We start from the raw sequence: 13,900 nt of genomic DNA, 5'->3' as shown, positions 1-13,900 counted from the left end.
TCTTCTTCTTCTTTTTTGTCTTTTTCTTCTTCTTTTTTGTCTTTTTCTTTGCCTTCTTCTTCGTCTTTTTCTTCTACGTCTTCTTCTTCGTCGTCTTTTTCTTCTTCGTCTTCGTCTTCTTCTTTCTCTTCTTTGTCTTCTTCATACTGTAACATTATAGAGATTTTTTTTAACTCTGCAGTGCTCCATGTTCCCTCAGGAGTGCTGCGACTTTGTAATCAGCCCCTCTTTACTTTTACGGCTCAAGTTAATTACAGGTTTCAGCGAGCCGCCTGCAGAGGTTCAGGGTCACAACAAAAATGCCCGACTGCCTGAGCTGAACGAGGTACTGCTGCCGCGTCTTAAACACACGTTCTCCAAAGGTTATAGCTTTTTTTTAACTGCTTGAGTTGCTTTTACATCTCACTGTTCTTGCTCTTTAGCCCAAATATGAGTTTCCATAAGTAATTGTGCTGTTGAAAGAGTCGAGCAGGACGCCGTTACACGATAAAACAGAACTTTCTCCCATACCAGTCGATTTTGGGCCCGAGTGCCTTGCTGTGGTTTGTTGTCTCTAAGTTATGCACTTTATTTTCTCACCACCAGCACAGTGAAGCCTTTTACTGTTTTCCATCTCAACTGCTTCCTTTTCATGCCAAGATTTGATATGATTTATGCAGTTTGAACACATTTCTACAAGGTATTTCCTCTGGGCAAAAAAAGTAAGATATACAGACAATAACAAAACATTTGAGCATGAGAGTTTCATCTTGACCTTTTGCGAAGAGTGCAATCCGAACCAATCTAAGATCAAAGGTCCACTTATTTGCTTTTCAGAGATTTTAATTGCGTCACATGTTCTTCCTCAGGGAACAGAGCCTGCTCAGACGTTATCACATGACCGAGAGTTTTACTTGACAAAAGTGTCAGATTGTACAAAGCCGCGTTGGTCTATAATTATATTTGACACACAGTAACTGTACCTTCTTTCGTCTACTTTGTGATAGGAGTGAGCTGTGCACATACTTTAACAACTGGAGTTAGACCCGATAACCTCCAATTTGCCTGCTCCCTTTACTCAAAAGGCTATTGCAATGCAATCTCCGTGTTTATGTTCTTCCATTCACCGTGATGGTGGAGATGAAGGTGATGCATTGTGTTTTAATATCTTGTCTTCACTATTAAAGAACTTCAATAGAATGGGAAACCTTTGAGATACAGTCGAGTGCTCCAAATAGATGGAAAATGGACCCTTGAATACACCCTCCGCCTTCAGATGTATAGCGGAGAAGTTTGTATTGTGCCATCTTGGAATGAAAATATACCATACAGATATCAGATTTTCTCTTTTGATGTTGAGGTGGGCATATTGTTTTAATTTAACGATGTTTGTCACCAAGAAAAATATCCCGTAGCTTACAAATTACGGTTAGCCCTCTCCACCTCTTACACGTATCAGTGTTTTCCAAACTGCTTCCAGACCTGAACTTTTGAGAAAGCTTATATAATTTTACAGTTCAGTACACATTGAACTCCCCTATTCAAAATACTGTCAAAATAGGCCGTATTTTCTGAAATCGTTAACATTCTGTCCATTAGGGAAAAAGCTACAGCCACAGGATAGTTAGCTTAGCTTAGCATAACGACTGGGCGCAGGGGGAAACAGCTAGCCTGGGTCTGCCCAAAGGCAAACTAGCTTCTCGAACCATTCCTGTAAACACTCTGAAAAGAGCACCTGTGGTGTAGACATAATAATATGTTTGTTTGATTCGGTAGAAAATAGCCAACGTGTTTATCAAAGATGTAAATCACGACGACGCCATAGAGCCAAAGAATACCCTTCGCTGAGGTAAAAGCACTTACGACCACCACAGAAACCTTCACTGAATACAAATACTTTATTGACAATGTGTGTATGGCACACTCTTCGATGGAATCGCTAAACATCGTGAGAACATATACCAGGTTTGTCTTATTTTTACAGGTTTATATTTGCAAAATGACACTGAGGAACTGTAATGCATATGTGGAAGCAAAAGTGCATGTTCTCATTCCATTTTGTTGTTGTTTTGTCCATATACACATTACACTATACATAAATAATTGCATTGTAAAAATGACTCAAGTATTTACATGTATAATATATTTTATATAATATATAAATTTTATATTAAATCTCGGTAGATTACAATGAGGATACGGGGGGGGGGGGGGTCAGGAAACCTCGTGTGAGTCTGCGTGTCCGTGTGCTATCTGTGGTTGTTGAGTAGCACCTCCAGCCAGCACGGACAGGAAGTGATGAACTGTCTGGAGTAGCAGGGGCCCCAACCTTTCGCGAAACTGATGCGAACACTGTGGGGGTCCCAGGGGCCCTCCTGGCACTCCGGCTTCACGCCGTGCTCCGCCATCCAGGCGGAGCGCTCGTAGTCAAACACTTTGAGGGAGAAGCCCGGCATCACCCTCTTGACGCTCAGGCCCCGGGCCCTGGGCGGGTCCAGAGTGGGCGAATGGACAAACACCGGATGCTGGCTGCGATTGTACAGCCACACGCCGTCCGGCTCCCGGCTCAGCACGATGCCGTAGCCGATTTTACTGCGTATCTGTTGAACGCCGCTGCCGCCGCCGCCGCCGCCGCCGCCCCCGCTCCCATGGATGGGCTGTCCGTAAATACCCGCCGTGCCGTGGCTGCCCGGGTCGTCGCGGCAGCTGTGATAGGCGTTGGCGTGGAGCTGGCCCAGGCAGAGGCCCGTGCCCTGAGGTAGATCGTAGAAGATGTCGAGCGAGGGCTGGTAGGCGGGGTAGAGGCGACCCACGCGCGTCCGCTGCTCCCAGTAGGCAACGCTGCACCAGTGAGAGCGATGTCCGCCGGAGGTCGAGGAGCCGATCGAGGTACCAGTGTCTGAGGAGAAGAGAGAGAGGTCCAGGAGTTAATGTTTGCATCTGAAGCGAAGAGTGCATGGGTGGGTGTGCACGGGATATTCTCATTCTTATTGATGCAATCTATACTCACTAGACCAGATGCATTCATCATCCCGTTAAAGGTATTTTAGCTCCCAACAGCAGCAACTTGTAGAGGGCTCTCATTCAGGCAACAGGAAATAAATGATGTACAACTCCTTAAATCTACAGGCAAGTAACATACCAAAGTACTTAAGGGGTATTTTAGAACAAGACTCATTACATCTCCGTGTGGATCAAACCACTCAGTCATGCTCTGTAGGGAAGCATCCACACTCACTATGTTTCTCCACGTATTCATGTGCCCCCCCCCCCCCCCGTAAATTTGTCACATTTTTTTGTTGAAAAGGTGGCTAAAACTGTCGACACTGAACGAGCCCACTTCCTCCTCGTCACCTCCCTCCATCACACTCCTTCAGGTCCCCGGAGTTAAAGAGGAGCAGCAGCGAGGGGAAGAGGGGAGGTGTGTGTGTGTGTGTGTGTGTGTGTGTGTGTGTGGGGGGGGGTGGGTGCAAAGCATTCAGCTCTCGGACAACCTAGCACAACCCCGTGAACCCTCGACCCCCCCCCCCTCCCCCCAGCCTTCATGCTATCAGCTCACATTAACTCCCACACAGAGTGATGCCATCATTTTGCTCCACAGACTCTATTGACGCAGAGGATTTAAAGACCCGTGCGCCCGTGGCCCCCATTCCTTTCATATTCCTCCGCGAGAGAACCCCCCCCTCTTCATCCACCAGGGGCCGGGATGGCGGCGGCTCTTCTCCCACTAACGAGCGGCTTTTGGGGCGAAACCCGGGACCAAGATTGCGCCAGGTGTGTATTGTTTGCACGGCGGCCACTTTTGTTTCAGGGAGGCGGGAGCGGCGCTGGTGGTGCGGGGAGCAGAGAGGTGGGAGGGAGGAGGGAGGAGGGAGGAGGGAGGAGATGCGTGTGAGTATTTGTGCAATCCAACAACATACACAACTCACACACCTACACGCACACACACACACACACACACACACATACTCTAGATGGTGAGATAGGGCCTCACACATTCACATGTACACACACAAATTGCGCCTTCTGATCCAAACAGTATGACTATAACACACACACACACACACAAAAACACAAACACACACCAAATTGCACTCCTCATCTGAGGCCCACGTGTGTCATTAGTGAATTCCAGGCTGGCAACTCCTGCGGTCTGGAGTTTTTACAGCTCTCCAATAAGAGAGCAGGCAGCTCAGCTAGCAGAATCTCTCTTTTTCTCTCACTCTATCTCTTTCTGACTCTCTCACACACATGCACACGCACACACACACACACACACACACACACACACACACACACACACTTTTACAAGCCATGCTCTTCCCTGTAATAAGGCAACACAAACATGTCTGGGGAAACACAGGGAGACTTTACAAGCTCATGATCAAATTAATTCCCTAAAGGAGACATAAAACAAACTGGGACTTTTAAAAGTTTTTTAGACTTCGTGCACTTTAATTTCCATCATATAATGAATGATGCGGCAGAAAGTATAGTATTAAATCCTTGCTTTTAAATTTATAATGAAACCTACAGTCAAGAATATGATGCAATTCAGTTTTTATGTGCCAGATATCGGGCATAAACTCCCAGAACTCCTGTTTAACCAGTTGTATTCACTTACTGTCTTTATGTTTCTTTTTATATGGCCTTGGGTTTCTTTTATGTCTCATATAAAGCACTTTGAATGTCCTTGTTGTTGAAAGGTGATATACAAATAAACTTGCCATGCCAAATAAATCTTCAGTACTTCATAGTAACTCTTCAGCATTACTCATAGTGTGTTTGCTAATGTGCATATTTGTTGATAACTTTATAAGAATACACTACCGTTCAAAAGTTTGGGGTCATCCAGACAATTTTGTGTCTTCCATGAAAACTCACTTTTATTTGTCAAATAAATTGAAAATTTAATAGAAAATATAGTCAAGACATTGACAAGGTTAGAAATATTGATTAATATTTGAAGTATTAATTTTGTTCTTCAAACTTCAAGCTCAAAGGAAGGCCAGTTGTATAGCTTATATCACCAGCATAACTGTTTTCAGCTGTGCTAACATAATTGCACAAGGGTTTTCTAATCAGATATTAGTCTTCTAAGGCGATTAGCAAACACAATGTACCATTAGAACACTGGAGTGATAGTTGATGGAAATGGGCCTCTATACACCTCTGGAGATATTTCATTAGAAACCAGACGTTTCCACCTAGTATAGTCATTTACCACATTAACAATGTATAGTGTGTATTTTTGATTAATGTTATCTTTATTAAAAAAACAGTGCTTTTCTTTGAAAAATAAAGACATTTCTAAGTGACCCCAAACTTTTGAACGGTAGTGTACGTATTGTCATCAAATGAACGGGTTACAAGTATCCCTGTCGACTTACTTTACGTCTATTTCTTTGTTTTCTGCCACGAGTATCTGTCGTACGAGAGCGGGTTTTTACATGAAGCATCGGCGCCGCCGTCCGTGGAAGATGGAGCGATGTGTTGCGAAGTCTGAACCGTTTCATCACGATTCCCGGCCGTGTTTGACGGAGCGAGCGGTGCAGCGTGTCACGTTTCATGTTTCTGGCACGGCCCTCGGTGTCATCCCGCTCGGCCTGGCTGCCATCCAACCAAAAGGTATCGGGAGCATGAGAATGTCGTAGGAGAGCAGGGAGGTAAGGAGCGGGTGGGCAACCCGACGTCTTCAATGGAATTTTAAAAAGACGGGTTCAGGCGGGAGGTTATCAGTGTGTTTATGTTCGAGCGGAGGAAGTCGAAGAAAAAAAAAAAACGCGCGTCAGAGTGTGACTGTGTGAATGTGCGTGCCGACATCTGTATGCAAAGGGCTGGCAGCAATTACAGTGTCCTGCAAGCGTTTACGCCAACCGCCATTTAACAGTTCTGTTTACCAATTAGATAAGTAGCCTTTGTTATTACATTTCAAAATCACTGTCTCTTAGTGCCAATCTCACGGAAACACCCCGGTGCAGTTCAACAGTTGTTTTCTATCTGAGGTCCGAACAACGGTGGGAAGAGAGGTGGGATATAAAACAAATGGCTCGCTGCAATGGAATCACAATGATCCACAAGTTCAATTTATGGACTACTCTTGTTTGTTTTTTCCTGATTAAAAAGCAGTGGCAATCAAAGTTCAGGAGGTCAGACGGACAGTTTCCCGAATTCTCTCATAAACGCGAACAAACAATACAAAAACAGGTTCATAAACAATATATCAGTATCAATAGTTCAGTATCACTTGATGTGTCGTCTGTGGAATGCCTATTCTACATTGTGACATGTTAAGTTAGCATCAATGTATAAACCCGGGCTGGAAACAATGACGGCGACACTCATCTTTACTCTCTCTTGACTAGATATTAAAAAGAAGAGTGAGACGTTTTGGGAACATATCCTTATTTGCATTCTTGCTGAGGCTTCGATCAGAAGATTGATATTGCACTCTTGCTTGGTAAACGTAGCCGGAGGAGAAAGATGGTTATCTTAGCTCAAGTTGCGTTTCCTCATACGATACGATACGACCGTATGACATCTGAAGAAAAGTTATTCCTCACTTTGCATGCAGTCTCCTTCAAAATGTCCAGCAACACGGTTCAATTTGTATTAGTTCACAATTTGGTGGATTACATACAAATTGATTTCTTGGTATATATATGCCAATTACAGCATATTCATGACTTTTTTGTGAGTAGAACACAGTGGTTGAGAACAGCATGCTTAGTTTAGCTTAGCATATAGACGGAAAACAAAGCTGTCCGAAGGTCACAACATCTGCCTGGTAATATGAACCGCTCTATAGAAGTAGAGAAACAATTTGGTTTTTTTTGTGGGGTTATGTGGTGATTAATTTGCCCTAACCTCGCACAATTTTAAACTGTCATCTTTACACTTTTGTATAGTTATTTTTGTATAAATGAACACACAAGGTACACAATTAGAATAGGTGTTCTTTAGAGGTGCTGGTAAATGTATTTTACCTATCCATAGAGGCGGTTTCCCCACCTTTTCCAGTCTTGACTAGGTTAATTTTTAACAACGAACAGGAAAGTAGGATCAATTTTCTCAACTTATTCTCAACTGTAAAACGAACAAAGCATAATTCACAACATTTCAAACTATATATTTTCCTCTCTCCCTCCAGTCGGAGCAGTGGAGGCTTCCTCCTGCTAACCTTAACCTGCACAGAGATGAACAAAAAAAGCTGTGGGGGGGGGGGGGGGGGGGGAGTGAGAAAAAAAAGAGAGCGAGAGAGAGACTGGGTAAAAGAGGGAGCGGGAAAATGAGAGGGAAGGAGAGAGAGAGAGAGAGAGAGAGAACCTGCCAAGCATAACCAGCATCCACGGAAAAAATGAAGAGAGAGAAAAGAGACTGTGAGAAAGAGAGGGAGGGAGGGAGGGAGACCCCCGTCTTTCATCCAGTGCCAAGGATTAGATTCCCCTCCAGTTATTAGACTCTTCCACCGTGCTGAAAGAAGTGGGTGGGTTGGGCAGAGGGTGAGAGGGAGGAGGGGACGGGAGGGGAGGGAGTGTGTGGGGAGGGAGGGGAGGTGGGGGGGGGGCTGAATCAGCTACTCACCAATTGTCGGCCGCCTCTAAAAAGCTTTGTTTTGATTCCAATTCCTAAATCCCAAAAAGATCAACAGAAAAAAAATTGAAATCAAAAGAAAATAAGGGGGAGAAAAAAGAAGAAAAAAACCACCCCTCCCCAGCTACAAATGGTAGGTTCTGTGTTGTTTGAGACAACTATCATTACAGGGCAACTTCAATCCAGCAAGCCACATTTAAGCTGGCGTCTCGACTATCTCTGCCATCAGAGGGCGGCGTTATCGCCAGACATGGGCTTTACAGTCGAACACAACTGGGCTCTCGCTCACAAACACAAACACACGCACACACATTCTTGCACATACACACACTCTTTCCTTCTCCCTCTCTTTCCATTGTAAAGTGGATTTTGCGACGCAGCCTGCTTGCAGCAGTGTGCGACTCGACATCTGTCTCTCACGTCCAAGAAACACATTTCTCAAACATCAATCCGTTATTTATTTTAATGCGAACAAACGACCACATTCCTCGAACCTGCGGGTCAACGGGGGCCTCAGGAAAGATTCCCTGCAAGATTCAGAGGAAGACGTGTTTGGAGGTAGTTTAGAAAGCTCCTCCAAGAGGAAGAGAGAAAGTAACCGGTTTCCTGCATTTCTGCTGCTACTTCAAAGTGCCAGACAACCTGGGCCAAGGAATGTCTCAGGTTTTGCGTCCACCGTTGCATCCTGGACACACTCTGCTGTCACGTCTTGTGACATCCAGCAGGCCGAGTTGTTATGAAAACCCAGGAAATACAAAAACGGGTTTCTCTTCAGTTTCATGATCACAGTTGAAGAGATTATCCGAACTCTGATGCTCATGAGACTCATAATGAGGGCGTTGTAAATATATGGTGGTTTCAGATGATTTGAAGTCTCAATTATATACTCAATTGATTAGGCTGACATGTGTTCCTCTGTTGCTTCGTGAACAATTGCTTTTGATCTTTACAGTTGTAACGGTTGAGTGGTTTAGATGCACACATGTAATTGCTAGTAACCTTCGTCCCATGTCATCAACCCCTTTTTTCTCGATATACTGTTGGAATTGCTGTATCAAATAAAGACAAAAACATAAACAACTAGAACGGGCACTCGGTAGCCACTTTTTTGCTACCTTTTTGTGACATTGACCTTGACCTTTGAGGCGATCGATCCCAAAATCTAATCAAATGGTCCCCGGGTAATAACCAATCATCCCACCAAATGTCATGCGATTCGGTTTAATACTTTTTGAGTTATGCGAATAACATACAAATAAATACACATGCGAAGGTAAATATGTATATGTTTCAATCCAACATGTGCTTTTGTTCAGACTTTCCATTACCAAGTTAATACATACGTTAGGATGCACAAGTAACTTTGGACGTGGTCCAATTTGATCAAACTAAACATTTATTAAATACTGTACACGTTTCTGCAAATTGACGTATCACTTCACATCCAATCACTCAACCGTCATTCACACTAAATAAGCATTGAGAGAGTTTTGCCCGGGTTGTCATTCCCATTTGACACTGAGCAAAATGAATGAGCTGAAATGGAGTTAATCTGAGTGAACGGATCCAACCGTGTGATCGTTTTACAACCGTTTCTAGTGCAACTAAACCAGCTGAACAAGAGGGGGGTGGGACTGAATCCTAAATTATACGTTTACAGCACATCAAGCGCGCGCCATTATTTATTGTTCTCTACCTCTTCGAAATCGGCGCTCTTTGAAAAAGGACTGTTTGCTCAGCATTCCTGCTGTTCATGACATAATCGTGTTCGTTCACACACAGAGGTGAAAACAAGTACATCAAAGTCAATGTTTGCAATGGAGATGGCCTGGATCGGTGAGGATCAGCGCATTTGTTTGTGACAAATAGGTGGCGTCTGCATAGGCGGCGTCTACATAGGCGGCGTCTGCATAGGTTCCCTCAACATAGGTGGCGTCAACATAGGTGGCGTCTACATAGGTGGCGTCAACATAGGCGGCGTCTGCATAGGTTCCCTCAACATAGGTGGCGTCAACATAGGTGGCGTCAACATAGGCGGCGTCTGCATAGGTTCCCTCAACATAGGTGGCGTCAACATAGGCGGCGTCTGCATAGGGGATGTTTTCATAGGTGGCGTCTGCATAGGGGATGTTTTCATAGGTGGCGTCTACATAGGGGATGTTTACATAGGTGGCGTCAACATAGGTGGCGTCAACATAGGCGGCGTCTACATAGGCGGCGTCTGCATAGGGGATGTTTTCATAGGTGGCGTCTGCATAGGGGATGTTTTCATAGGTGGCGTCTACATAGGGGATGTTTACATAGGTGGCGTCTGCATAGGTGGCATCTGTATAGTTGGCGTCTGCAAAGGTGGCATCTATATAAGTGGCATCTGCATAGGTGATGTCTACATAGGTGGTGTCTGCATAGGTGGCGTCAACATAGGTGGCGTCTACATAGGTGGCGTCAACATAGGCGGCGTCTGCATAGGCGGCGTCTGCATAGGCGGCGTCTACATAGGCGGCGTCTGCATAGGCGGCGTCTACATAGGCGGCGTCTGCATAGATGGCGTCTACATAGGGGATGTTTTCATAGGTGGCGTCTACATAGATGGCGTCTACATAGGGGATGTTTTCATAGGTGGCGTCTACATAGGGGATGTTTTCATAGGTGGCGTCTGCATAGGTGGCATCTGCATAGTTGGCGTCTACAAAGGTGGCATCTATATAAGTGGCATCTGCATAGGTGATGTCTACATAGGTGGCGTCTACATAGGTGATGTTTTCATAGGTGGCGTCTACATAGGGGATGTTTACATAGGCGGCGTCTACATAGGGGATGTTTACATAGGTGGCGTCTACATAGGTGTCATCTGCATAGTTGGCGTCTACATAGGTGGCGTCTATATAGGTGGTGTCTGCATAGGTGGCATCTGCATAGTTGGCGTCTGCATAGGTGATGTCTACATAGGTGCCGTCTGCATAGGTGTCCTCTGCAAAGGTGGCATCTATATAGGTGTCATCTGCATAGGTGATCTCTACATAGGTGGCATCTGCATCGGTGATCTTTACATAGGTGGCGTCTGCATAGGTGATCTTTACATAGGTGGTGTCTGCATAGGTGTCATCTGCATAGGTGATCTCTACATAGGTGGCGTCTGCATAGGTGATCTCTACATAGGTGGCGTCTGCATAGGTGATCTCTACATAGGTGGCGTCTGCATAGGTGATCTTTACATAGGTGGCGTCTGCATAGGTGTCATCTGCATAGGTGGCGTCTGCATATGTGGCGTCCGTAAAGCCTGTGTAGTACATGTCGTCACATCTTTCAAGAGCCACGCATACGAGTTTCGCAACAGAGACACATAAAAGACAGCTCTAAAGAATATCTGGGTTTTTCGTTTTACACAAACGACGCATTAAAATGAAATGATTTTAATCTGAATAGGGAAACAAAAGGAGACGCAGAGTAGCGGAGCTGTGCAGCTGACGGGCCTCCCCTCCCACACATTCCTGGACAGGCCCTCTTCCTCAACACTTCCTTCCCCCGCTCAGCCAGTCACTGGGGTCAAGTTGACAAGTCTCTCATTGAGCCTCACGGGGTCCCACTACAGGGCCTTCACTCCTCACAACGTAATTACACACATGTATCGGTGGAATAGATCCACTTGTTCCAAATTCCTTCTCAACTTTAATTTAGGAGAATTACCTGAATGAAACGCAGAGATATATAAACAAAATAACTGACAGTACAATCCACAAGCACGATACATAACTCATATCTATGTATGGGGGGGGGGGGGGGGGGGGTTAGAAACACAAGGAATGTGAGACCTGCAGTGATTGAATAGAGTTACCTTAGAAAATGTGTATGAAAACAGTTATGTATGATGCATGAGCACATTTTTCATGAATTAGATCATTTTGTAGTGAAGCAACACAACCTGACGTACCCACTCCGACCTCATCGAGTTAACATGGCCAAACTGTTTCTTATTTACACATCCAGCAAATAAGGAGCAACATTATGCTTAGAGAGCCAACCAAAAAAATAAAAGTTGTGGGCAGTCAACCAAAACGATGAGCTGACAGAGGCTGCAGAGTCAGATGACCGGTGGGTCACGTGACACACACGACACATATTTTGAAAAACTTCTAACAGATCTTTTGTGTTTAGGGACCTATCATGACGATGTTTTGTTCACGTGGCATTCAAACAAACAATTTTCAGCTTTAGCATTTAAGTAATGCTAATATATATATATATATAAACACAATATATATATATTTATATATATATATTATTATTATTTATATAAATAAATAAATAAAATAAATAAAACAAATAAAATAAATAAATTAAATAAATAGATAAAATGAATACAATATATACAATTAAATGAAATAATTGTACTTGTATGGCCTTACACTCCTTATAAAAATTGGATGCCAAAGCTTAAATACAGTAGGCTACTGTGTATGTTTGTCAGTGTAGTTTCTAATATCATGCCTGAATGCCCCGCACAAACACACACTCACTAACAACCGGCAGCTACATCGCCTGAAAAACCCCTGAGAATGTTGCTTCAGTCTTAACTGAGCATTACACTGAGAGCTCACAGCACAGGCGACAGTTTCCTACGTTTCAGAGTCAGAGAGCCCGTCGACATCTGCAAAGAATCTTTAGGTTCAGCGGCATGGCAGAATTCCATTAAAAGCCAAATTGCGGGTTGGCAAAAACTCTGAGGGAACAACGGAAAGCCACAGCCAGTCCTGTAATTTAAACCTTATTTTAAATTGTGATGGCTTGACAACATGGACTGAGAGAGAGGGGGCGAGAATAAGAGTCACATAGATGGAGAAAAAGAGAGCAAAAATGTGTGTCCAACAAACCGTGGCGACTGCGAAGGCTGCAGTAGAATTAATCTCGAAGACAAAGAGCGGTACAAGGGGGCTGAAACACGGGAGAGGGGATAGAAAAAGAAGGAGGCAAAGTTTGTGTCAACGTGATTGTGATTCGTGACAATAAACCACAGTCTGTTCTTGATGATCAGCATCGCTTCTGTAACACTTCCTAAATCCGGCCACTGGGAGAGGTCAAGCAATGAGTCATTAAAATGGTTGAACGTATAAATGTTTGAAACGCGCTTGTGTAAATGTCACCAGGGACACATGAAGCGGTGTTGCATCGACCGAGATGGAAAGGGAGAAGAACCAAGATCAAACAACGTAATCCCCTCAAAATAAAAATGTTAAAAATAATAAAAGCAATTTAATAGAAACGTTTGTGCTTTTGCTACTTTTTTGTGTTCCGCCTCGAGCAAACCGCGATGTCATCGGATATCCCGACCGGCCCTCAGCCTCGGCTACCCTCGAGTATTTGGAGCTAAGTATTTTGGACGTGTGACACGTGTTTCCTGTTTCTGTTTATCCGCGCAGCGACATGTTTTATATGGATCTTCGCAGCATCACCAGGACTGGGAGGTGACGCAGACTCAGAGTTTTACAACGTAGTTATGCGCGTGATGATTAAAAAACAAGAAATTGAATGGCAAAGTAAACAAGGAACAGTCAACTTATTTTTCAAGTCAAGTTTAAGTTAAGCCAGGAGGCTTTGATCACGTTACCAAACGTAAAGGTTCGTTCATTCAGGCATGCTGAAAGTTAAACTTCACATGTCGCTTACAATTCATTGACTAAGACGATTATAAGAGATGAGCATCCTCTTACATGTTAACTATACCTTAATTCTTAATGGCCTTTTCTATTATTCATAGCGCTTAGCTTCATTAGGGTCGCTGGAGCCGATCCCAGCTGACATAGGGCGAAGGCAGGGTTCACCCTGGACCGGCCGCCAGTCCATCCAGGGCACATATAGAGACAAACAACCATCCATGCTCACATTCACACCTATGGACAATTTATACATCAATTAATCTGCTGCATGTCTTTGGAAGGAAGCCAGAGAACCTGGAGGGAACCCATATACAGGACTGTCTCAGAAAATTAGAATATTGTGATAAAGTTCTTTATTTTCTGTTAGGCAATTAAAAAAACAAAAATGTCATGCATTCTGGATTCATTACAAATCAACTGAAATATTGCAAGCCTTTTATTCTTTTAATTTTGCTGATTATGGCTTACAGTTTAAGAAAACTCTAAAATCCTATCTCATAAAATTTTAATATTTCCTCAGACCAAGTTAAAAAAGATTTATAACAGCTGAGTGTTTGTCAAGGCTCAGGAAACCCTTGCAGGTGTTTCGAGTTAATTAGACAATTCAAGTGATTTGTTTAATACCCTACTAGTATACTTTTTCATGATATTCTAATATTTAGAGATAGGATATT

The 13,900-nt window shown here is 43.8% G+C and overlaps 1 protein-coding gene across 1 annotated transcript in view; it reads right to left on the bottom strand.

Moving 5' to 3' along the window:
• Nucleotides 1-1,858: 1,858 nt before the first annotated feature.
• Nucleotides 1,859-13,900, bottom strand: part of LOC130192850 (mothers against decapentaplegic homolog 6-like) — a 29,829-nt gene continuing 17,787 nt past the window's right edge. Inside the window, exon 4 of the mRNA XM_056413028.1 lies at nucleotides 1,859-2,878. Coding sequence (XP_056269003.1) covers nucleotides 2,229-2,878 — 650 coding nt within the window. The 3' untranslated portion in view covers nucleotides 1,859-2,228. The remainder of the gene's footprint in view (nucleotides 2,879-13,900) is intronic.

The sequence above is a fragment of the Pseudoliparis swirei genome, chromosome 4 (genome assembly GCF_029220125.1).
Source record: "Pseudoliparis swirei isolate HS2019 ecotype Mariana Trench chromosome 4, NWPU_hadal_v1, whole genome shotgun sequence".
NCBI lineage: Eukaryota > Metazoa > Chordata > Actinopteri > Perciformes > Liparidae > Pseudoliparis > Pseudoliparis swirei.
The sequence above is the reverse complement of the archived record's forward strand: the minus strand, read 5'-3'. Positions and strand labels throughout refer to the sequence as shown.